At 46.1% G+C, this 23,663-nt stretch overlaps 6 protein-coding genes across 6 annotated transcripts; 5 read left to right on the top strand and 1 right to left on the bottom strand.

Annotated features, from left to right (window-relative positions):
* Nucleotides 1-899: 899 nt before the first annotated feature.
* On the top strand, nucleotides 900-2,920 carry PAAG_11798 (hypothetical protein; the record flags this gene model as incomplete). Its single annotated transcript, XM_015847380.1, has 6 exons — nucleotides 900-991; nucleotides 1,160-1,257; nucleotides 1,373-1,398; nucleotides 1,560-1,703; nucleotides 1,761-2,320; nucleotides 2,827-2,920. The coding sequence occupies 6 exons, from the start codon at nucleotides 900-902 to the stop codon at nucleotides 2,918-2,920; spliced, it is 1,014 nt and encodes a 337-aa protein (XP_015702972.1).
* A 947-nt stretch (nucleotides 2,921-3,867) lies between these two features.
* On the top strand, nucleotides 3,868-4,354 carry PAAG_11797 (hypothetical protein; the record flags this gene model as incomplete). The annotated part of the gene is made up of 2 exons (XM_015847379.1): nucleotides 3,868-4,048; nucleotides 4,194-4,354. The coding sequence occupies 2 exons, from the start codon at nucleotides 3,868-3,870 to the stop codon at nucleotides 4,352-4,354; spliced, it is 342 nt and encodes a 113-aa protein (XP_015702971.1).
* Nucleotides 4,355-6,154: 1,800 nt separating this feature from the next.
* On the top strand, nucleotides 6,155-6,562 carry PAAG_04065 (hypothetical protein; the record flags this gene model as incomplete). Its single annotated transcript, XM_002793747.2, has 2 exons — nucleotides 6,155-6,262; nucleotides 6,323-6,562. 2 exons carry the CDS (start codon nucleotides 6,155-6,157, stop codon nucleotides 6,560-6,562), a joined length of 348 nt encoding a protein of 115 aa, XP_002793793.2.
* A 3,640-nt stretch (nucleotides 6,563-10,202) lies between these two features.
* On the bottom strand, nucleotides 10,203-14,716 carry PAAG_04064 (hypothetical protein; the record flags this gene model as incomplete). Its single annotated transcript, XM_015845155.1, has 5 exons — nucleotides 10,203-10,402; nucleotides 10,602-10,842; nucleotides 10,897-11,642; nucleotides 11,761-13,791; nucleotides 13,870-14,716. 5 exons carry the CDS (start codon nucleotides 14,714-14,716, stop codon nucleotides 10,203-10,205), a joined length of 4,065 nt encoding a protein of 1,354 aa, XP_015699381.1.
* A 100-nt stretch (nucleotides 14,717-14,816) lies between these two features.
* Nucleotides 14,817-15,252, top strand: PAAG_11796 (hypothetical protein; the record flags this gene model as incomplete). The annotated part of the gene is made up of 2 exons (XM_015847378.1): nucleotides 14,817-15,051; nucleotides 15,110-15,252. 2 exons carry the CDS (start codon nucleotides 14,817-14,819, stop codon nucleotides 15,250-15,252), a joined length of 378 nt encoding a protein of 125 aa, XP_015702970.1.
* A 405-nt stretch (nucleotides 15,253-15,657) lies between these two features.
* On the top strand, nucleotides 15,658-23,185 carry PAAG_11795 (hypothetical protein; the record flags this gene model as incomplete). The annotated part of the gene is made up of 5 exons (XM_015847377.1): nucleotides 15,658-16,107; nucleotides 16,172-16,315; nucleotides 16,380-16,564; nucleotides 16,625-22,616; nucleotides 22,697-23,185. The coding sequence occupies 5 exons, from the start codon at nucleotides 15,658-15,660 to the stop codon at nucleotides 23,183-23,185; spliced, it is 7,260 nt and encodes a 2,419-aa protein (XP_015702969.1).
* Between the last annotated feature and the right edge of the window lie 478 nt (nucleotides 23,186-23,663).

The following is a 23,663-nucleotide window of genomic DNA, read 5'->3' as shown; positions in this document are numbered from 1 at the left end:
TAGAGACTCTCCATATATGCAGCTGAGAATAATTGGAGGATTTTCCGAACCTTAGGTCTCAAGCACTGACTAAACCCTGGGATTCCATTTCTCTTTTCCTACTATCCACCTCCTCTGTTTTTGTAGGAAGCCTGAGGATTATTACATTTTTGTGGCTCTCAGGCCAGATATATCTCCTTGTCACGTGGCTGAACTTGGCCGGGTCGGTGGAGGAGCCTTAAGAGATCTCCAACATGCTAGACTACCTGGCAAAAAGGCCCAATCGCCAGATAATTTAGTCTAATATGGTGGACTAAAGACGAAGCACGATTCCATAGGGATCAGGTGATCCCTAAGGCAACAAGTCCCCAGCCTATGATCACGTGACTGTGTTCGTTTCCCCGCCCCCTTTGCATCTTCAACATCCGCAACATCATCTGCTGCCAAACAAGTTTGGAAGACATGACATCCAGCAAACACAAGTATCTGGTCTTTGAACACGTTTGTTCAACCGAACCATTGCTGATTCCCTACAGCTGTTAATTCTTTTTTCCGTACGATGCTCGGCAAAATTTTCTTGATGAGGCGTGTTCCAGCTTCCCTTGTTTTCCAACGTCGCCCTGTCCGTTGACATCATTACGTCTTTCTGGCCATGCACCCTCTGGCGATGTTTTGAGAGAAGACTTCTCACTTAGTAGTTATGGTAGAAGTGGAGTTATTCGTCAAGTTTGATTTTAGGTGAAATCTGGCTTTGGATGACTGCCCAGAGGACAAGGCTGCAAGGCTGGATCACACCATTTCAACCCCTCTTGCCTCGGATCCGTGAGGAAGGGTTGATGGCTTGGACTCTCCAAAGATATGGGCAAAAGATATTAAGCCTTTGCGAAACCCTTTTGTCGCCTGTCTCTTTTACAGCTACAATGTCCTGGCCTTTTGCCCTATTTTCTCTTGCCCGCAAAACGCCCATCTCGGATATGGGTAAGGTGTCGTACTACCAGGACGAAGTTTCTGGGTATATGCAGTGAATACGTCAACGGGCAGTTTTCAACCATACATGGAAACAGGTTTGGCTCGTTTCGTGGCATTGGAATATTGTTCGCTGAAAAAGAAACCCGTGATTCAATTTTCTTTCCGGTGAGGAAGCCACTCTGTCGGTGTTTGACATCGGATTTTGCACTAGCCACGCCTTGGCCTTGATCTATGCCTTAACCTTTATCCAGGAGCGCTGGATGCCTACCCCTGTGGCTGTGCTATTTTACCCAAAGTGTTCGGCATGCGGTGAATTTGTTACAGAAAAATACGATGGGTGTTCCGCCTTTGGACTCATCATGTCCGTATGGCGGAACTTCGAAATTGGGGGCAATGCAAACCGGGGCTACCACCCCCGGCCTAGCAAAACTGTACGGCAATAATATATCTGTGAGGCAACGCGTGCCCTGGTTTTGCGTCCCTGGAATTCATCGTTGATATCTATGTTAAATTACGTCGAGAGACTTCTTTGTCTATGGCTGGTCATGGATTTGTCCGTGTCTATGATATAAATATTTTATATCCCATCCCCTGAGAGTATTAGCATTTAGCAGTTTCAAGTACCGAAATCGAGGTTAACGGGGTCGTCGTTCACCTTCTGGGTCTCAGCCCCACATAGACACCGTTGTTCACTGATCAGAATTATCAGAGCCCAAACCTTTTATCAATCGCTAAGCTTCAAATGTCTGGGGTCAGTATTTTGGACTCTCCTAGTTGTCTCAAACTTGGAGTTGACGTTTTAACAATCATAGAATAAAACTTGTGCAGGATATCAACAGTCTGAAAATGGGATGTTGCGAAACGGCATGTATACATGCCCATCCGCCCATCTCCTTTATCCTCCAGATCCTACCGGAAAACGTCCAAGCCAGCATACGTTCCTACAGTATGCATCTCCTACGGACCGAAGATACCACGAGGATCTGCGCTTAACTCAGCAGCAGCAGTACAATGACGCAAATTCCTCACGAAAAACGTCACACCCCGTTAGAGAAAAGTGTGAAAGGTCCGTTGAGCTTTTGAGCGAACCCGCAGTTCAGTTCAATAGTCGCCTTAAACTACAAACCAGAGAACGCCGGGTCCCAGAAACATTGACTGGAGAAGCTCATGACAAAATATCTGAGAACGGAGAATCGTCACGGGAATTACGTTCTCCGAGAAGACGGTTTACCCGCATTTGGACATGTTGCCGAAGTTGCGTTTTACCTGGACCGTACTCCTCGTTCTATTCCCAGTGCTTGGGTTGTGACGCACCGAAATGTTCTAATTGCATTGAGGTGCTTGTCCCATCGCAAGAATCACCGATACACGAGTAAGTAGCGTTGTTTGCTTCTTGACAAGCTACGCCCGAAAGTGACTTTTTTGGCTCATCTTTTCCTTTTCCCATTTCCATTTCGATACCCGTTGATTATTTGACTGATGAATTTGCGATACGCTTTCTTGTAATCCGTTGATTTCAGTTTCTAATTCTTATTCAATTATGAGCTCTTCTGCTATCGATGTTTTGGGGAGTTTGTTAATTTATCCTGGCTCTGGACTCAACATGTTATGTTAAAACCTTCATCCAGTCTAGTGAGCTGCTCATGATTCAGTTCTGGTTTGCATTTTTGCGTAATTAGAATAGTTCCATTAAATCCTTGAAGAGTGTTTTTTTTTTCAGAGTTATACTTGGCTTTCTTTTCCATTCCACATGTTAATTTCTGAATCTTTCAAATCTATTAAAATTGTGTATTGTTGGATTTTGTCTGTTTAAAGCGTTTCCTTTTACGCGAATCCACAAACTTATTTATTTATATTTATATTTTATTTTTTTTGTAGTGAAGCTGGCGGTGTTTTTCACAAGTTTCTCGTATGGAAAGGCTGCCTAGACTTGTGGAGGTCGGAATCCGCCGATGTGAAACTGATACAATGAGCTACTCAAACACCAAGTGCATGTTGCCTGAAATGATTTTATTTTTGGTCCCGCATTTTGAATTCACCGTCTGCGTACTAACTTAAAGATATCCAGGCATTCTTTGATACAGAGCATTCTCAAGGCAACGGAATTTTTCCTGACATGGCGCGGAAAGGCTTGGTAGTTCGACTTGTGTCGCTCCAACTCCCAGGTCAGCCTTAGCCAGGTCCTCAGTGCAGAACCCTGTCTTCAAGGCCACAAACTTTGATCCAATCGCCCGGTCCTATCTTAGGTAGCACTTTGCGAAGGAGTGGGCCCTGTCATTCCCCGCTACTCATAAAAAGGATTCCGATCAGTCATTGCAATTACATGGTTTACAGGATCTACGACAGCCCCGCGTTAAGAAAAGAATTCTTGGAATGTTTTGGGCGCCAGTGCCCTATGATCTATCTAGAAACTGTCTACCAAACGTGACTTACATAGAGGGGCGATGCACTGGCCTAGAATTGGCCTTCCGCTCAGAGTCCCGGCTGGCAAACTAGTTCGTTCTTCAGGCATACATCGCCGGCTATTTCGCCATGGGATTTACGTTTCTTTTGCTACCTTGGCCATGATTTAAATATGCCATCAACCCCCTATCTCTCATCCATTTTCTGTCCACCGTTTATCATCATCCTCAACATTCTCTAATAACAAACCAGATTCATTCTCCGCGAAATACAGAACCGGTCCTATTTCCCTTATCCTCATATTTCATATTTGTCCTCATTCTTCACTTCACAGCAATGCCGTATGTCACACACTGGGTCTGTGGTAGCTGTGGTTTCGGCCCCATGATGATCTCCAATTATACTGCTTGCTTAGATTGCGGTCATCAACCATGTTCTTGTTGTGCATACAAGCCGTCCGAGAGATCAAGGGCGCTTCCTCACGAACTATCTTCACACGGAGTCCACGTCACGACAATGGAGCGATTGCCTTCAGCAAATTTCACCTACAGACCGTTTGCGAGCCCAGATCCTCCGGTGCCCAGCGTTATGAAACGATTCCTGGAAAACTTCCATGCCGGAATTCACAGCTCTACAGATCTATATATCTGTTGCATATGTGGAGATGGGCCGAAAGTCTTTCAGAACCAGGGTCGCTGTGTGAATTGTGATCACGATGTTTGCGGATACTGCGCCCGCATCAAGTAGCCATCTGTTATTGCGTTGAGGCCATTTGTTCTGTAAGTGTTTATAGAACATACCAAATTCCGAACTCCAAATTCTGACTTCTTTGCCTTTTTCAGCCGCGATTATCGAGAGTTCGACATACCTTCAATTATGTTTTGCATTTAGCGCCATGTGTTATGATTTTGACGATTTAGCGATTGAGCATGCGATTTTTATTTTGGATATGGATGGCGACTTTTGCTTCCGTTTCCTTTCGTACCTTTTAATCGGCCATTAGACAGATGGGTTTCTGCATTCAATTGCGTTTTCATTTTTTGGTTTAGCCCTATAGCCGGCCTATGGGGGGATTGCATTGGGACATTTCCATGATTAAGACTTTAATTTTTCCATTTGTACCTTTAGACTATTTGCATTTTCGATTTCGTTTTTGGGAGGCATCAATTGGAGTAATTCGAAAGTTGGATACTTTGCTCGTTTTTGCAGCCTTTATATTTAGGCAAGAGTCAGCCTGGGGAGCCTTGCAAACCAAGACAGCCCCATTAGCGGCTCGTTTACTTTTTTTAGTCACCGACGCTAACTAAAACATTGGAGAACTCAGTTTAGACTGATGATTGAATCACCTTCAGAGATTCAAAATCTCAAGACGAATTCCCGTCCAAAATAAAAAAAAAAAAATTAAAAAAAAAAAAAAAAAAAATAGACAAGATATCTGCGATGCTTAAATACGGTAATCACCTACCTCATGACCTTCTTCTTGAAACAAGGAAATTATTCAAACAGGAGCAAAAAAAACATTTTAGTTATCTCAGCCGTGTTTCGCTGCCTGGAAGACATGGCCATTTGAATGATTTTATTGGCTCGGCCGCTGCCTAGTTTCTGCAGATGGAATTTTACCACTGCTTTGCCTGAGAACAGTAGTTATTCCACCCCCCCCCCCCCCCAATGGGGGAATATATGTAGGTGACTTTCAATAAAATTCCCTCGGGCCTTGTTAAGCAGTGGTGGCTAATTGGGCCAATTATTACTTGACGTGAATGAATAACTACTTCAACGTTTTCCAATGTGTCCAGTCATCGCTGTCGCATCCCCGAAACCAAGCCAGCTGGCGAAAGCACACAACATGTCCGGAGAACTTCTTGGCCAATGTTGAAGCAGCAGTTTAAGCGGATGGCAGCAGGCCCAAGATTTGTTAAGGAACAAATAGGAGAAGGAAGCGAAAAATAAAGCCTGGTCGCTGGCCTATCAGCTGAAAACCCTCACGAACCCCTTCCCTGAATGGTTCGTATTATCGTTGCTTTTTCCACTGTGCGCACCTCAACGGGCGCAACTTGTGGGAAGGGTGATATTCCACCGGGTACCTTTCCCTGGGGTGGAGGTCAAAATGAGGAACAGGTACAGCGTGATGGTGTGCAGAATGCATGATATTTTTTTGGAATGTGTCATAGACCTTGGTTTCGCGGACGACCAATGACGCTTGTTGTTGGATTGGCTGGTTGGATTAACGGTCTTTTTGACGCCTTCATTTGTTTGACTTTTCGAACTCTTCATTGTTCTAAAATCCGGGTGATTCTAGTAAATATTGTTTTCTATGGAAATAGAAATGAGAGAAATGATCCATATTTTGCGTCACAGAATTCAGGATGACGACGATGATGTTCGTCACGGAGAATAGATAGTTAGATCCATCGATGGTTTAGAGGAGTTGAGGAAAATAAATCCAGGGGGCTGAATCTACTAGTTCAACCACCTAAGCTATTTCGGAGCTAGGCTGAACCACGGGCAGGGGCTTGCGGCTCCAGGGCTTATCTGGTTGAGGCTAGCCCCACCCCGTGACACCCCACCCCCGGACTGCTCAGGGATTTGGCATCCTTGGGACGTTGGGAAAAATGTCTAGGAGCTTGACACGTCGTCCCCTTCCTCCACGCCCGAGTCCACGCAGGGTGAAAAGAGCCCATGGAATGGCGGGCAACAATCTTGGAGCCGGGACTTGTCACAAGAATGCCCATCAGAGGTCCTCCCCGGTCAGTGATCGGGAATCGATCTTGCGGGTTGGCCTGGTTGCCTCTGTTTACTAGTCATGCTGCGTATCCATGTTGATGAGTTAGCTTGCCGCGGAAGTCTGCAGATATCATGTGTCGAAACTCTGAAAACCATAGATCCATCTCATCTGGAGCACGGGACCCGGGTTCCGCACCACAATATATATATATATATATATATATATATATATACAAATAAAGTGCAGAATACCGGAAGACGGAATGGCATTGCCAATCGCAAGTCATCTGGTCAGAATATTCCGAAAGTTACTGATCGCCCGAGGCGTAATAATTACCACCCTTGGCACGACTCAGAATTGGCTCTGAATTCAATACGCGCTAACTCGATGGTGATGACGGTTGGAGATCAAAGGCTTGGACCCTTGTCAAGGCCCATGGATGATGCCCTGACCGGAACTTTGAAGGGGAAAAGGCTGATGAGATAGCGCAAAACTTCTCTAAGTTCTGATACGGAGGAGTTCTCCCCGTATGATCAAATGATGAATATTTGAGCGTCAATTGTCCATAATTCCAAGAATCCCAAACCCCGCCCCGCTCCTCATCTTTTGCACTATTTCTCAGTAAGCCACAGACCTTTGACGCCTTGATCACGTTGTTCCTTCCAGAAGGCCTTGGTTACCTTCTAGCTCCTTTAGCGTGGATCCTCGAAGAAACAAAATTGTGCTGATTCCTGGACCAAGGCGAGATCCTAGAAAACAATGCTTTCGGCAGGGTTGCAAGGCATTAAAGGTTTGGTGCAAACAAACCACCGGAGCATTGTGTCATGGTCACCTGAAAGGGCCCTGAAAAGTTCTAAAAATTCCAAGGTTCCTCCCCAACGGTTGGCATTGTATTTAGCTGACAACCTTCCATCCCCCATGGAGATTAAACCGTGTTGGATGAGTATTGAATAGATGAGCAAAACACGTTACTCTTCGGCATACCAGACCATAGAGCATAAACGCTATGAGAAATTCCCCGCGGAAAATCGACAGTTGCTCATACATTCCCCATGACCTCTTCGATGACGTAGGAACTTTTATTTTCTCAGGCTCCACATGTACTGTACATCTTATAACCCCCAGGACGAAGAATAAGACTCCGCTCTGCCCTGAAATGTGTTTGTCAGACGAAATATTAAAAACTGCAGCCCTGCGGGCCCACTCAAAGGAACTGGACTGGGCATTCAGCAGCCTCATGTGTTTTGCTAGGGTAGCTCAATATTCCACTAGAAGGGCAGCTCTGAAGCATTGGCGCTGGCGAGAACATGCCCTGCAGGACGGACCTCTCGGCTCATATTCCTACATGAGGCGCAGCAGCACCTGCAAAAGTATTTCAACCCTCTTTTAACAATATCCAAGCTGCGAAACATCGAATAATACAGAAGAGGACTAACACCCAAGGTTAGCAGGTTCAAACTCACAGATCATACATGCGGTCTCGTATATAGGGTCCCTTTCCGCTGCCGTTCAAGGCGCAAGTTAAACTGCTCCAGCCTCACATCATGCACCGCCACATCTAATCGTTCCTACAACTGATTACTACACAGCCTGAACAGCAAGCGTCATGAAGTATGACGGTAAAGACCCTCTCCCGATCGTGTTCGACTGTAAACTCGCGGGCTTACTCTCCTAGTGATGACCAGGAATCTAGCCCCTCTCCTGTGCTCAAAAGGAAAAGCAATCATGTCTCGGTAGAAGTTGCACCACTCCCGCGCTCTGGGAAAATCTCACCTTGCGCTGAGAACGACCCGTTAAAGACAGTAGGCTGGCCTCCCCAGGCGTCAACGCGCAGGTCCCAATCTCTCTCATAGTCTCACTGCTTGAAATCAGGGTTTCTCCGTCGCAGCCACAGTAAACTGCAAGCGGTTATCAAAAGGACGAGAAAAAAAAAAAAAAAAAAAAAACCCTCCAAAATCGGCGACAAGAAAATGGAGGTCGATGTGTATTCCTCATTATTCATTATTCGTTATTCATATCCGTGGGGCTGCAACTCAACAAGATCCAGACGTGCCACAAAAGAACGCCTTGGGGCCTAGTTTTGATACAACACGGTGTTTTCCCCCCCCTTTCCCCAAAGAACTAGTTAACAGTTATGTTGACTCATCGACATACTCTCTGCTGTCTTCATGAAATTTTATGACACAGTCATAAACTTCAGAGCAGGGTGGAGTAGCCACTGATGTGCTAGCACGCTTAGAGACTAAACAGCTAGTTAACACTTCTCCGCCCAGCGCTTCCTACCTATTAAATATAAGGCATACGTCGTTGTGAGTCATGAATTCTTTTGAGAAGTTTCTTGATATGTTTCTCTGCTTGATGGTGATGATGATGATGATGATGATGATGATTTATGGCATAGTGTAGATAACACACTACAATAATGAAGCAGAAAATCACCAATTTCGTCAAAAAGAGGGATTGAAAATGAAAATGAAAATTAAAAAAAAAAAAAAAAAAAAAAAAAAAATTATTCATTTTATTTTCGAGTTTTTTATATTTCCCACACTACATGCATAGAATCATAACATCTCTCCAAACTTTCTCGTTTACTTTCAGTAATACTCATGTATTTCATTATATGACAATATAAGCGCATTTATTGAGTTACATGGAATCACATATCTCATTTGCCCCATATTAAAACTGTTCTAATATTAAGCACTGTATTTAACTTTCCACACAACTCAAATTCTGAGACGTCAATGATGTTCCATTTAAAAAATCAATACTCCATACTCACAAATGCATTTGCGATATTATCCACATATTCTAAATTTAAACGCTAAGGTAAGGATTACAACAGAGTCTTTGGATTTTTATTTGTATTGTTATCATTATTATTATTTTTTTATGATAACAAAAAAAAGGCTCAAGAGACGCGTTTCTGGGATAGGAGTATGTCAACCCCTTTGTAGAAAAGATGCCAAAAAACACCCCCATATGCAAAAGAACCAATGAGAGGGGTAATAAGAATGCCTGATGATACAAGTAAATGGGAAAATTAAGGAATGGAAAATGTGAGTGAGCAAACTAGTCAACGAGGGGAAAGGTAGGAGGTGGATTGGTGGGAGGGAGCATATACTCAGAATCTCCGTATCCCCTCCCTGTCTTGGTCTTTGCTTTCTTCTCAAAGAAATAGAGGCAGGGAGGGTCATCAAACCAAAGTTGCGAGAGCAGAGCGGCGAGGAGCCTTGGTTTCTTTTCTTTTCTTTTCTTCTTTTTTTCTTCTTTTTTTTTCTTTTCCATATCATCCTCTCCGCTTTCTCCCATTGCTTTCTTTGCTTCTCTTCCTCCATTGCTCCCCATGTTTCTCTGCCATCCACCTGTTATTTGGCATTATCCAGCATATTGTTCCTAGAGAATAAAAGCTAATAGCCTGCACGGCTATGTCGGAACACAACCGCCTATCCTGAAGGGGTAGCCGTAATCGAAATCCTCTTTCTCCACTGGGCTGTCGAGTTTCCCAGCCCTGTATTCTTCACTTATTCGCTGACGTTTTTCTGTGACTAGCCTCCACACTTTCCCCCCCCAATTTCCCCTCTTATACGGCATTCTGATTTTGTTTTTTCTATTTGTTTTCGTCTTCTTTCTTCTTCCTCCTTCCTTCTCTTTCGCAGCAAGCACGTAGGGTTGTAAACTCAAGTAATATTCTTTTTAAGGTCTCGTAGATTAGAAGGCCCATATTTTGCCGCAGCAATGAGCAGAGTGGGCATGCTACGCTGAAAATTCGGAACTATTAAAAGCTTCCTCAACGACAGAAGCAAGGAAGCACGAGGAGGCGCTTCATCTGGAATCGCAGAGGAAAAAAAAGAAAACGAGAAATGCTGGGAGAAAAGAGAGAGAGAGAGTTTTGTAATCCAAGGATTTAGGTGGAAAGATATATTTGACGTGGTTAATCATCGTTTGCCTCGTGGGATCATCCATTCCCATCAAGCACATTTTGAATCTCACGGTTTTTCTATCCTGCAACCGTCTCACCTGTTAAGTGGAGCAGGACCACTTGAAATCGGTCTGCATCTGAATGATTTTAAGTTAAGAGATATTTGCAGTGATGATCATGTATAAGCCCAGATTGCGGCACAGTCTACAAGGCCAGAACTCGGGAGGGGTCATCCAGGAATCGTCTACGGTAGCCGGCAATTTCCATCGCAACAGTGTTGAAGTCTTTCACCTTATCGCGGCGCATATCGTTGATGGTCTGCTTTAGTCCCGCAACATATTCCTCCTTTTCTTCAGGAGTCTTGCCTTCTCTCACGGAGCCCATTTCAACAAGTATTTTGTCCTCTGTAAGAGTTAATATCAGTCCTAGTCAGCTTACGACCAAAGATGAGGAAATAAAAGGGGACAAATGGACAATATGGTAAAGATAAGCGATGGAAAGGAGAAGTTAGAATGGGATCGGGATATAGGAAACGGGGCAGGAAATAGACTGTAAAGTGTGAAACAAGGAATCAAATTGTTGGGATCAATTCAGTCGACGCACCGCTCAAGGCCATATCTCGAAAATGTTGATATTCACACGAACGGTCGTTACAAGATCCACCTGCGGCTTCATATGGGCATATATAGTTGTGCGGATCGATTTTGTGGCTGTAAGTTAACGAACGAAAACCCCCATTTATATCTTCTGTAAAACGAGGATGATATCGATAGGCCCTAAATAGCTTCAAAGGGCTGTTATATGGAGTGAAATAGTGATTTACACGCTTTGTATCCTCGTTATCCTAACAAATATGTTAGAGCTGTTCGGCATAGTCAGACGAGAAGTGTTTCGATACCTTGGTGGGATCCGGGCAAGGTTCAGTCATAGATCCCTGTGTGTCTAGAATTAGTACGTTAACATCTCGGGAATGTTGAGATGAGAGAGAGTCGGGAGCCACATGGTCTTCTGAATTATCATTGTCTGGCGAAGCGGAGCCGAAGGGTGGTGAGACTATGGGATGGGAATTTTGGGGAACAAATTCAGGTTCAGGTGGCTCATATACATCTGATCCAACTGAAGATTCCCGGGAATTCATTGAATCGTCGGTGATATCTGCTTGATGCATGAAATGAGCCGCTTGGTTCTCCGAGGTGGTACAGAGAGGTCTAGGAGACCCACTTGTTTGAGACTGCTCCTCCTCTAAATCGGCCATACCTGCGTGTGCCATGGATTCAGAAGAATGGGACTGATTTTCTTCTATTAACGGTTCCAACTGCTCTTGCGCCTCCTCTTCGGCAAACATATCCTCTGTGCGACCCATCGACTCATCCATAGCGGAGCTAGAGCATGATGACCCGTCGTCCGCCATGTTGCCGGGGGAAATGTCCTCCTCGTTTTCCTTGGAGGATGGAATTCTCATATCTATAGCTTCTTGAGATGTTTTTGGGACATTCTCAAAACGCTTGACTGTCACTGGCTCTTCGGTTAACGGTTGGACAGTTGAAGTGAATTCATGATCTCGAACTACCCCACTGCCAGTTGAATCTTCAGTGACTTGCGCACCATCTACGACAGATTCCATCGGAGAAGGTTGGGGTGGAACTGGTAATTAGGATTGAACTTTTATGAGTCTCTGGCTTGTAGAAAAATATCGCTGGCAATGCGACTGGAACTCTATGGAGAGGATAACTGTATTACTCATTGTGGGGATAATGCTCACCTTGGTTATTATCTCCATTCTCACCTGCCTCCTCTAGACGGTCCTTGGTCGCTTGGAGCTCTTCGATAGACAATTCTGCTGTCTCAATTCCAAGAGCGTCCAGTTCTTCGACCAGACGCTGTTTTCCAGCTCTTCCTTTCTCGATTTCAGCCAAAAGCCTCTGTTCCTCCTCACGAAATTGTAATAATCTCGCCTCCGATCTCTGCAGTTCAGCCTCGAGTGCGGGTAGTCCAGACTCTATTTCTTTTTTCCGCAAGAACTTTTTGCGTATCGATTCAATCTGGTCGGAATCGAAAGGAGTCTCTGACAGAACTAACGGAATACGCAACGAACTAAGGGAATTGGGTGTTGATTGAGCTCCTGGATTCATTACTCCTTCAGGGTTGCTGAGAACAACCGACGAATTCCCATGCTGAATTGAAGGGGGTTTGTCAGGTAAAGCTGCCACTGTGGACTTCCATTGCAACCCCTGAGTCGTTATAACGGATCCATTTTCATCAGTCGAGGTTGTAGTCGGCCGAACTAAGGCGCCCGGCGATTCTAACCGGCTTGTAGACAGTTTCTCTTTTTGCCTTTTCTCCAGTTCAGCTATTTTCCGGCGCATGGCCAATATTTCCATGTGTTTGACGTGTAGATCATCCTGTTCTTTGCCTCGGCCAGGTGTTTGTGGTACAGATACTGCTGGAGTAGAGCGATGAGAGTAATTTCGTGAAGGGAAGTCGGAGAGAGGAGGAAAATCTCTAGATGGCAGGAGAGTCGATGTCGCATGCCCGTCCGAGCCGGCGAGGGCAGGTCCAGATGCAGATTGCTCTAGCACAGGAGCATCGATGTCTGACCCATAAATAAATTCGTCATCACTTATATCGATAATTACCTTGAGCTGGGGGCTCGCCGCTCTCCCTTCTTGGGCGAATTTTCTCTTTGGAGGGATGGGGCTCGGATCATCGGTAAAATCGGACGCTCTGGGGCGTTTACGGGGGCTACGTATTTTCCTCGAGAATGGCTGGGTTGACTCGATCGAGTCACCATTAGAAACGGAAGGCCTCTCAACCTTGGGAGGTTCCGAACTCGTCATAAACAAACCAGGGATGCGAGCAGGCGAGGATGGCTCAGGTTCGGGAGGGCGAGAAGGTAGCGGATGACTCAAGGATGGGCGAGTTTGGAGAGTGTGAGATGGGGACGGTTGAATTGGATTTTGTGGGTAGAGAGCCGGTCCAGCGCTGGAGGGAATTGATTGGGTTGCAACGGGGGATTCGACAACTGGTCGAGTTTGGGTTTTCAAAAGACCTTGCTTCTTCAATTGTTCCATTCGCTGTCTAGCCAATTCCGTTTGGGCTTTATTCTTCTCCTTTGCGCGGGTCTCACTGGCAGTTTGTTGCAGCGATTTCTGTGCTGGTCCTTTAGCATCTTTATGCGTATCATTGCTAGGAAGGGTCAGCTGCTTTTGTGGGGCTATTAATTCCTTTAGATCTTCAGATTTCCCTGGCTCTAAGTTACCAGATGGTTTTCCTGCTTTGGCCGCAAGCATCTGGGCAATCAAATCCTTGCGTTCTATAGGCTTGCTAGTATTTGTAACCGGCACAGTTGTTGCCTCCTGTGTGGGTATGCGAGCCGGTATGCTGACCGGCTCGCGGCCAGGTTCACCTAGAAAGCCATGGCTCACTGGCCGAGGGGTTATATCGGGGGCGATTGGAGTTTTTATCAGTGGAGCAGCCATCGCCCCTTTTGACTCATTAGAAGTGACAGACTGAGATGCAGGCTTCTGTGTGGATGTAACTTTGAGCCCAATTTCCTCATAAAGTCGTTTGAGAACAACCGGGTCGACGCCTTCATTCACAAGTTCATCAAATTTTATATTGTGTGGAGCTAAACCTAGCAACGCTCCTAGCGCCTGAACTCGAAGTTGTGCTGGGGTCTTGCTATACATGGGTAAAGCGCGGGTCCCGTTGTTATTAATATTTGTTTTGTTATGTAGGGTTGGTGACTGAATGGAAGAAGCTTGCAATGAATCACATGGATTTGTGGTTCCTGCTATAAGAAAGGAATGTGAGTCTCAGCAAGCCACATCATCACCATCACTTCTCCCAAACGGAATAGAGGCATTGTTACCTAGGTGGATAGATCCTGAGTCCCGGGCAGAGTATCCAGAATCCATCTTAGTCGGCTCATAAGGTGGAAGCCTTACTGGCTTATCTGAATGCAGTTGAGCTTTCTGTGGGTGCTGGGCACTTGATTGATGGGGAAGAGGAAAAGGGTCTGCGACTCTGTCAGATGACTGTTGAGGCGATGGTGAACCATCGCGAATACCCGGGGTATCAACGACACTAAACCGCTTAAATCGTTCATCTGGCTTATATAATGGAGGGTATGGCCCCGTATTGGCATCTTTGAGTTGACGGTTTTGGTAGCCATCAGACTTAGAAGACTCTGTCTCTTCTTCTATCTCCCCATTGCTTAGCTCCCCTTCCTCCCGATCGCTAAGATCCATAAGTCCCGGGGACTCAATCGCATCCAAACACGCAGACTTATTTTCCTTTAGCGCGGAACCCACCAGGATTGCAGGTGCGATATCAGATTGGCCGTTTTGTTGAGGCTGTTGGGCAATACCCTGGGGAGGGTAGCCTAGGGAAGGGGCACCAAAGGTCGGTGGGTAAGTTTCTGCCTGGTGAGGAGCATGGCGAAACGGAGGCATATAGGGAAAGGGTGGAGTGTAAGTCAGATGGTCACTATTATTTCCCGAGAGGCCTGGAATCTGAGTATTGATATTGAAGTCAGAAGTGCTATTGGCCCCCAAAGGTTGGGGGGGAAGGGGAAGGGGAAGAGGAATAGGGGCTTGGGGTTGGTGGTATCCATGAGCTGCCTCGACTGACGATGCAGAAGACAAGTCCGGGGCCCACTGCTGAGAGGGACGGTAGTGGGCTCCAAACGATGGGGTAGGTGGATAATTTGACGACATTCTGCAGCTGTATGTAACCTATATAAGGTAGATAAATGGATGAGATGCTTCAAATCATGAAGATTCGACAGGTGTTTATACAGGTCAGCGGCGGGCTTCAATGCTCATTGGCATTGTGCGAATATGGTCGCAAGCCAGTGACAATACAATCACCAAACAGCGTATTTACGCGTCAAGAGGAGCAAAATGTATGAGTAATCTTCATCTGTCTCCAAATCGCATCACACGCACGTCCAAGCAAATATATGCACCTCGAGGGATGTCCACAGGAATCCTTTCCGATACGCAAGTGGCAGATGACCTCGTTAGGCTGAGTTTCATCAGTAGAAAACTAGGTACGTTATACAAATATAGGTAGCGATCAAATATTGGGCAACATATGAAGTATTCGAGATGTGAATACGTGGGAGTGGGGGAGTAGAGGACGAGGCGTAGAAGAGATGGATGTTGAAGAGCACAAAAAACCGAGTTTCGATGCGGACTGGGAAATTTCTCTAGAAGCCACCGAAGAGTCCAACGGCGGTAAGGTCATGTGACATTGAACCGCGGCAGGAGTTTTAGCGCGGGCGCACGGGCCACGATCCAGCCATCAACAATGTAAACAAACAACTGTGTGTGTATGAAGTCACCAAACTTAACGCCAATGTCAAGCAACGGTTCAGCCAACAATAACCAACGATCCCCACCCTCGAACGAAACGAATTTCTTCTCAGGTATGAGAGGAAGAGCTTCTTTTACATCTTGTATTTCACTTTGAATTTCTTTTTTTTACTTTCCTTGTTTTTGTTTCTCATAATTTTTCTCTTCTAATATTGTACTTTGTTTTGTTTGCTTCGCGCTCAGAGGCACTTAACAACGCAGCGACATACGGCCCAGTAAAAGGACGTTGAACTCATGAGCTCAATCAGCTTATAAAAAACAAATCTCCCGATCGTCTGAGAATGGCTCCTCCACAGAGCCCGTCTTCGAGACGTAGCAACCCATTCACTCGAGCTTCTCCGTCAGCTTCCCCACAACCCCAACCAGCTCCCGCATCCGCCCCCAGACCCAAGTCTGTTGCATTTACAACCCCAGTAGCCACACAACCATCGGGGCATACCAGTAACGCATCCTTTTCTCCAACAAGCTCAGGAGGGTCTTTTCCCTCCCATAATAGATATCACTCAAATTCAAAGACCAATCTACCCGCTTCAAATACATTTGCTCCTCAATTCATAAAATCGGAAGAGCTACGGAGAGGTGCTGATCAGATCCGTGGCATAGAGGGCGACAATGACTTTTCAGGAAAGCGATATGTTTGGCTGAGGGACCCAGAGAAGGCATTCATCCGCGGAATGGTTCTGGAAGAGACGCAGGATGGCCGATTATTAGTCCAATGCGACGAGGGAGGTGTACGTGTTAATGCTAGTGCCCGGAGTGCTGTGGAGTGTGCATGCTGACACCAACTTTTGCCAGCAACGGCATGTCGATTCTGAAAGCGTCGATAAAGTTAACCCAGCAAAGTTCGACAAAGCAGACGACATGGCTGAGCTTACCCATCTAAATGAGGGCTCCGTCGTCCACAATTTGCACACGAGGTATAAATCGGACTTGATATACGTGAGAGGAATTCCGGTTCTACTCGGTTGTCAACAATGAATTGTATGCTAATTGGAAGCTCTAGACTTACTCTGGCCTTTTCTTGGTTACAATCAATCCTTACTGTCCATTGCCTATCTACACGAATGAGTATGTGAAATTATATAAAGGTCGAACACGAGAAGACACACGGCCGCATATTTTTGCAATGGCAGACCAAGCATTTCGCAACCTTGTCGAAGAGGGACAGAACCAGAGTATCCTAGTGACGTAAGTTCTTTTTTTCACGCGTCGCAATTAAAGAGACACAAACAATTGACATATGTGAAGCGGCGAGTCTGGAGCGGGTAAGACAGAGAACACGAAAAAGGTGATCCAATACCTTGCTGCTGTCGCGTCCTCAGAGAGCCCGCAAGGCCGCTCTACTAACAAGCAATATTCCAACCTTTCCCAACAAATATTAAGGGCGAATCCAATTCTCGAGGCATTTGGCAATGCACAAACCGTGCGGAACAACAACTCGTCGCGCTTTGGGAAGTTCATTCGAATTGAATTTTCACGGGCAGGCCAGATCTGTGGAGCTTTCATCGACTGGTATCTCCTAGAAAAGTCTCGTGTCGTGAAACTTAATCCCCAAGAACGAAACTATCACATATTTTACCAGCTTTTGCGTGGTGCAGACAGCGAGTTGAGACGGCTTCTCTGGCTTTCTGACCTTGATGTTGAAGATTTTGGTTTTACGCGGGAGGGAAATGACTCGATTTCAGGCGTTTCGGACATTGATGAATGGAATTCTCTCATGGAAGCTTTTGGAATCATGAATTTTTCTGATAACGACCAACTATCAATTTTGCGAACTGTGGCCGCGGTTATGCATCTGGGAAATATCAGCGTAGCCAAGGAAAGTCTTCGAGCGGACCAGGCGATACTGACGTCTGAAGGATATCAGAGTGCTACTATCGCTTGCCAGCTTTTAGGCATTCCCGTGGAACCATTTGTAAAAGGTTTACTTCACCCCAAGGTCAAGGCTGGGAGAGAATGGGTAGAGAAGGTCCAGACCCCCGAACAAGTCCGCCTCGGGCTTGAGGCACTTGCAAAAGGTATATACGAACGCGGATTTGGGGACCTCGTTACCCGGATCAATGACCAACTAGACTGTAGTGGTACGGCAGGCGATGACAGCTATTTCATTGGGGTACTAGATATCGCAGGCTTCGAGATTTTCGAGAACAACAGCTTTGAACAGCTCTGTATCAATTATACAAATGAAAAGCTCCAGCAATTTTTTAACCATCACATGTTTGTGCTGGAACAAGAAGAGTATGCCAGGGAACAAATCGAATGGCAATTTATCGATTTTGGGAAGGACCTTCAACCGACAATCGATCTCATCGAGCTGCCTAATCCAATTGGTATATTCTCCTGCCTGGATGAAGATTGCGTGATGCCTAAGGCGACTGATAAGTCATTTACCGAAAAACTTCATTCGCTCTGGGATCGCAAATCCCCGAAATACCGCTCTTCCCGATTAAGCCAGGGATTTACCCTTACCCACTATGCAGCTGAGGTTGAGTACTCCACTGAGGGTTGGCTGGAGAAGAACAAGGATCCTATGAACGACAACGTCACTCGACTCTTATCCTCCTCAAACGATAAACACATCGCCAACCTCTTTGCCGACTGTGCAGATTCTGACGAAGAATACGGATTATCGAAGAGCCGTGTAAAGAAAGGTTTATTCCGTACTGTGGCCCAGAGACATAAGGAGCAACTTTCAAGCCTCATGGCGCAACTACACTCTACCCATCCTCACTTCGTCCGTTGTATCTTGCCTAATCATAAAAAGCGACCTAAGCTATTCAACGGTCCTTTGGTACTAGATCAACTCCGCTGCAATGGTGTACTGGAAGGAATTCGGATTGCTCGTACTGGATTCCCCAACCGCCTTCCGTTCGCGGAGTTCCGGCAGCGGTATGAGGTCCTGTGCCCTAGAATGCCAAAAGGATACCTCGACGGGCAGAATGCAGCTAAAATAATGGTGGAAAACCTGGGATTGGATAAATCTTTATATCGCGTTGGTTTAACGAAGATATTCTTTAGGGCCGGTGTGCTTGCTGAGCTCGAGGAGCAAAGAGATACCCATATACGCGATATCATGACGAGATTCCAGTCTGTTGCCAGGGGGTTTGTACAGAGGCACATTGCGAATAAGCGACTTTACCGTACGGAAGCCACTCGCATCATCCAACGAAACTTCCACGTTTATCTAAATCTAAAATCATCGCCATGGTGGACGTTGTTTGTACGGATGAAGCCGCTCCTAGGAGCAACACTAATTGCAGGGGAGGTGAAAAAGCGCGACGAGCAAATTCGAAAGCTTGAGGAGAAAGCCAAAAATGACATTTTGGAACGTCAGAAATTGGAAGAAGAGCGACGGAGGGCAGAAGTCGAGGTACACAGGATTAGGAAGACGCTTGAGAGTGAGCGGACTTTGGCTCTGGATAAAGAAGAAATCTTCAAGCGACTCCAACTTCGTGAAATCGAGCTCACTGAAAAGTTATCTGGTGCAATTGCGGATCAGGAAAATTTGGAAGACCAGCTAGATGAGCTGATTGCATCCAAAAAGAAGATAGAGGAGGAGTTGGAGCTTCGGCGTTCGCAACTCGAGCAAGCGGCCCAAATAATGAGCCGCCTTGAATCAGAGAAAAAGGAACTCCAGATTCAAATATCTGAGCTCCATGGCCATTTAAATGATATTGAGAATAATCATCGAAAACGGGATGACGAGGTTGATGGTTTATCCCAGGAAATCAAGATGCTCAAAAGTCACCTCAGCTTGAAGGAACAGAAATTACAAGATCTTGAAGATAAGCTGCTCAAAACTGACCAGGACCTCGGCATCGAGCTCGCCAATGCGGCTAAGGAGCTTCAGGTTTCCAAAAAGCAAGTCAAAGATCTCATCGAGGAAAACAGATCGATTCGTCAGCAGATATCCGACTTATCATCCACATCGACTGGGTATGAAGAATTGGTCAGGCGAAAGGAGGGGGAAATTACAATTCTTCGTGGAGATGTCAAGAAATTGGAGTCGGAGAGGAAATCCTTGGAAGCTGAAAAGACATCTCTCGCAAGCCGACACAATGATATGCAGCAACGCCTCCGTGATCTCCAAGCGCAAACAGATGCTATGATGTCGGAGAAGAAGAACCTGGAACGTGAGGCTGCAGATGTGAAGAAGCTACTAGAGGCGAAGATGTCCGAAGACGCTGAGGCGGGACAGAGTCGAAAAATGCTTGATCAACAAGTCAAAGATCTCAAGGCGCAACTCTACCAGGTTCAAGCTGATCTTAGTCGCGAGAGACAATCTAGAGACGACGTGCAAATGCTCGGTGAACACAAATATGCTCAACTCAAACATGAGTTTGACAATCTCAATGACTCAAAGATCACCATCGAAAAAGAAATGTACATCCAACAGGACACCTTACGGCGAGCCATGGAAGCCCGCACGGCAGCTGAGGATTCTCGTAAAGAACTGCAAAGGGAGTTAATAAATTTGAGGGAGCGATTCGCTAAGGTTGAAAGCGCTCGTTTGGATGCCGAGGCTGCAATTGAAAAGAAAAACGCCGCACAAGCTAGTGAACGACAAGCAAGTTTGCGGCGCGACCTTGAGGCTACAGCAGAAGAACTTAACAAAACCAAAAAGGAGCGGGCTCGCCTTGCCACACAAGTACAAGAATTAACTCAAACAATGGCAGAGTCTGAGGCCTTCCGTATCCGCCATGATCAACATAAGGAGCGCATGGAGCGGGAGCTCGTGACTATCAAAGGGCGGCTCACTGCATCTGAAAATGACAACAGGGCACTCCTTAACAAGATCCAGCAGAAGAACCTTGAAATTGCACGTTCGAATTCTCGGGCTGGTGACACACAGCGATCGAGGATGGTGCAACTCCAAAATGAAAAGACTCGACTGGATGATGTGAATAAGCAGCTTTCACGACATCTAGCAGATGCACAACTATCTATCACGTCACTCGAGAAGCAGAAGGAGAAACTAGCTCTAAATGTGGAAGATCTCAACCATGAAGTCACTAGAGAACACAAGGCCACCCGAAGTGCAGAGAAAGCAGCATCCGCATCCAATATCCAGCTTGCAGAAGCTAACAGAAACCTTGAAACTGAACGACAGTTAAGAATCCAGGCACAGGCCAACACGCGGAAACTTCAGGCTTCGGTTGACCAAGCAAATAAAGAACTTCAGGATTGTCACCATCAGTTGGTCCTTCTCCACAAAGTTTTTAATCCGGAAGCAAATGAAAATTCGAGCTCCTGGGAGGCTGTGAAGCCGGATATTTCGAAGAACATAGACATGGCTGTAGTTCTGGAATCAGTACAAAACAAACTTCGGGTTACTGAAGAGAAGTGTGCTCGCGCCGAGAGCCAACTATCTGAAATGCGCAGGCGTCATGCGGACGAGATGGCCGAACTAGATGCTCGATATTCGTCTTCGAAGCGGGCGCTGCTTGAAGAGATTGATCAAAACCAGGTTGCTGTATCGCGTTCGCCAAACCATTTCAGGAAAAATTCCGAGCCTGTCAAGCGCTTTTCGAATCCTTCCACACCCAACAATCGCCGGTATAATTTTGCTGACGGTGCTAATAACTCCGGTCGATCTGACAGAACTGTTGACACCGTGGCTTTCCAGAAACGGATGGATACTGCTTCTGAGATAGAAATGCTTCAAAATCAACTTCAGCTTACCGAAATGCAAAATCGGCATCTCCAAAACCAACTTGAGAGATCCACCCCGGTCCGAGATGCGTGGCAAGATGAAAGTCCTTCGATTCGACGAATGCAAATGCTTGAACGCGAAAATGGCCGCCTTCATGAGAAACTTGACGACTCTGCCAAAAAGGTGTCTGCTTTGGAACGGAGCATTCATTCTGGAGAGTTGACCCTGCGGGACGTTCAAGCCAAATCTCATGAAGAACTGTATGATTTGCTGAACTCCCAGGAGCAGGCGAGGAAATCAATCGTCCAGGTCCACAAGAGTGCATTGGCAGATTTAACAGATGCAAAAGCCCAATTAGAAAAGATTAAGCATGCAAGGGCAAATCTTGAAGTCGAGCTACGAGATGCAAATTCCGAATTGAAGGAATCACAACTTTCTCGGGAACAAGATGCTGCCAGTCGCGCCCAGCTGCTCCAAGAATTTGCCGACCTTCAAATCCGGTTGGATGCAGAAGCTTCCAAGGTCGTTGATTTGACATCAAGCCTAGATCTCTACAAGGGTCGTGCTGATGAATATTTTGCCAAGCTTGAACAGGCTGAAATTGCTGTGCTAAAGGCGACTCGTGCCGAACAGTTTTCCAAGGCACAAGCCAAGGAGGCAGAAGACATGTGCGCGACCATTATGGCGGAAAGGAAGCAAATGGATAGCCTTGTTGAAGACTTACAGCGCCAGACACAGTCCTACGAAGAGAAAGTTGAGGACCTCGCCGCTGACCTCGACGCAGCGTTGCAAGCAAAGAGGAGGCTCCAAAATGAGCTAGAAGACTACAGGAGCCAGCGCGCTATGGACATTGAAGATAGGGAAATCTCACTGGAGCAAACGAGGAAGAAGTACCAAATGGAACTCTCGATCGTAACAAACGAGCTGGAGGTCGAGCGCGAGAACGTGCTCCATATCCGTGGAGAAAACACTCGACTGCGAGAAGAAATTGAAGAGCTTCGATCCAAGTGGGATGACGAAGTTATGAACAGCTCTACCTGGGCGAAGGAGAAATCTCGGCTGGAAATGACTTTGCAGGATATATCTATTTCACGCGACGAAGCCGTAAACGCTCATAACGATGCCCAGAGCAAGGTAGTTTCCCTTCTGTCCCAGGTTCGGGGACTTCGAACCTCCATCGACGATGTTACTGGTGAAAGAGACACACTACTGAAAGAGAAGAGAGGTCTTGAAGCGCGTCTCAACGAGGCGTCTGATCGCCTGGCTGAGCTTGCACAAGGCGAAAACCCCTCAATGCGCAGCGCCGCTGAAATGGACCGTGAACTCCTTGAATTAAAGGCTAAACTCGCACAACACGAAGACTTGTCTTCAGCCGCAGTCGGAAAGATGAGGCGGGCAGAAGCTCTAGCAACGGAAATACAGAAAGAAATTGTAGCAGAGCGTGAGTCGACTGCTCAGCTCTTCAAAGAAAAGGTGGCTTTAGAAAAGCAACTCAAGGAGGCACAGTTGAAATGTGTCGATTTGGAGACTAAGGGATATACCTCCGCGAGTCAAGACGTGAGATTTTTGCATAAAAGGATACAAGAGGTGAGATTCCTACGCACCCAACAACTGCCTATTATGCATCACCTCGAAACATTCGAGTACTAACTACCAATCTAATGTAGCTCGAAGCTCAATTGGATGACCAGGAATCGAAGCGGAAGGCTGAGCAACGATCTGTCCGCAATGTTGACCGTACCGTAAAAGACCTTAAATCCCAGATTGAGCGTCGCGACAAGATGAATGAACAGCTATCTGATGATATTTCGAAGTCCCGTGACAAAATCGATCGGCTCCTCAAAACTATTGAAGATCTTCAATCAAATGACTCGGAAAATCAGCTCCAAGCCCGTCGGGCCGAGAGAGAATTGCGCGAAGAACGAGAGAAATCTTTGCGGTTGGAGCGGGAACTGGAGGGTTGGAAGGGACTGCGAGTGGAGAGAGGCAGCGCAATAGGACGCAGTGGTACTATGACTGGTTTGAGTGAGATCGGCGATCGATTCCGGGGTGCCAATGGGAGTCGTCGCGGTAGTGGTGTCTACGTTGGCCCTGGACTAAACGGCCCTATCGAAGTACCTCAGCGCAAAATGAGTAACTCCAAAGGTTTCCTATGAACGCTTTTATGAAGATTCATGTTTTTGCGTGAGACGCTTAGGGTGGTGAAGGGATGACTGACGTCATAATCTTTCTTGTCTCTCCTTTTTTGCATCATTGTCTTTATGGAGTAGTGGAGTAGGCGGGGGGTTGTGTTTGTCATGGATGCATGAAATAGGCAATAAGTTGTCCTGAAAAGGTAATTTCGATGGAATGATCCAGTTTGTTCAATCTATGTTAGTCCTTTTCGTCGTTGGTTTCTGTTTAACATTTCAAAGTTGAGCGTAGATAATGGTTTTGATACTGTTAATTCGATTATGGATTGAATCCTCCATGCTTCTGGGACACATTGTAAATACCCATTCCTGCTAGGGGATTGCCAAATTATACACACATGAGATTATTTAATTCCCCTTCTTTAACAATATATTGGGTCCTGTTCTGAAAATAGACAGCTTAAAGAGCACGGAGGAATGTGGTTTGGGCTGAGGTTGAACG

The sequence above is a fragment of the Paracoccidioides lutzii genome, assembly GCF_000150705.2.
Source record: "Paracoccidioides lutzii Pb01 unplaced genomic scaffold supercont2.10, whole genome shotgun sequence".
Taxonomy (NCBI): Eukaryota; Fungi; Ascomycota; class Eurotiomycetes; order Onygenales; family Ajellomycetaceae; genus Paracoccidioides; species Paracoccidioides lutzii.
The sequence above is the reverse complement of the archived record's forward strand: the minus strand, read 5'-3'. Positions and strand labels throughout refer to the sequence as shown.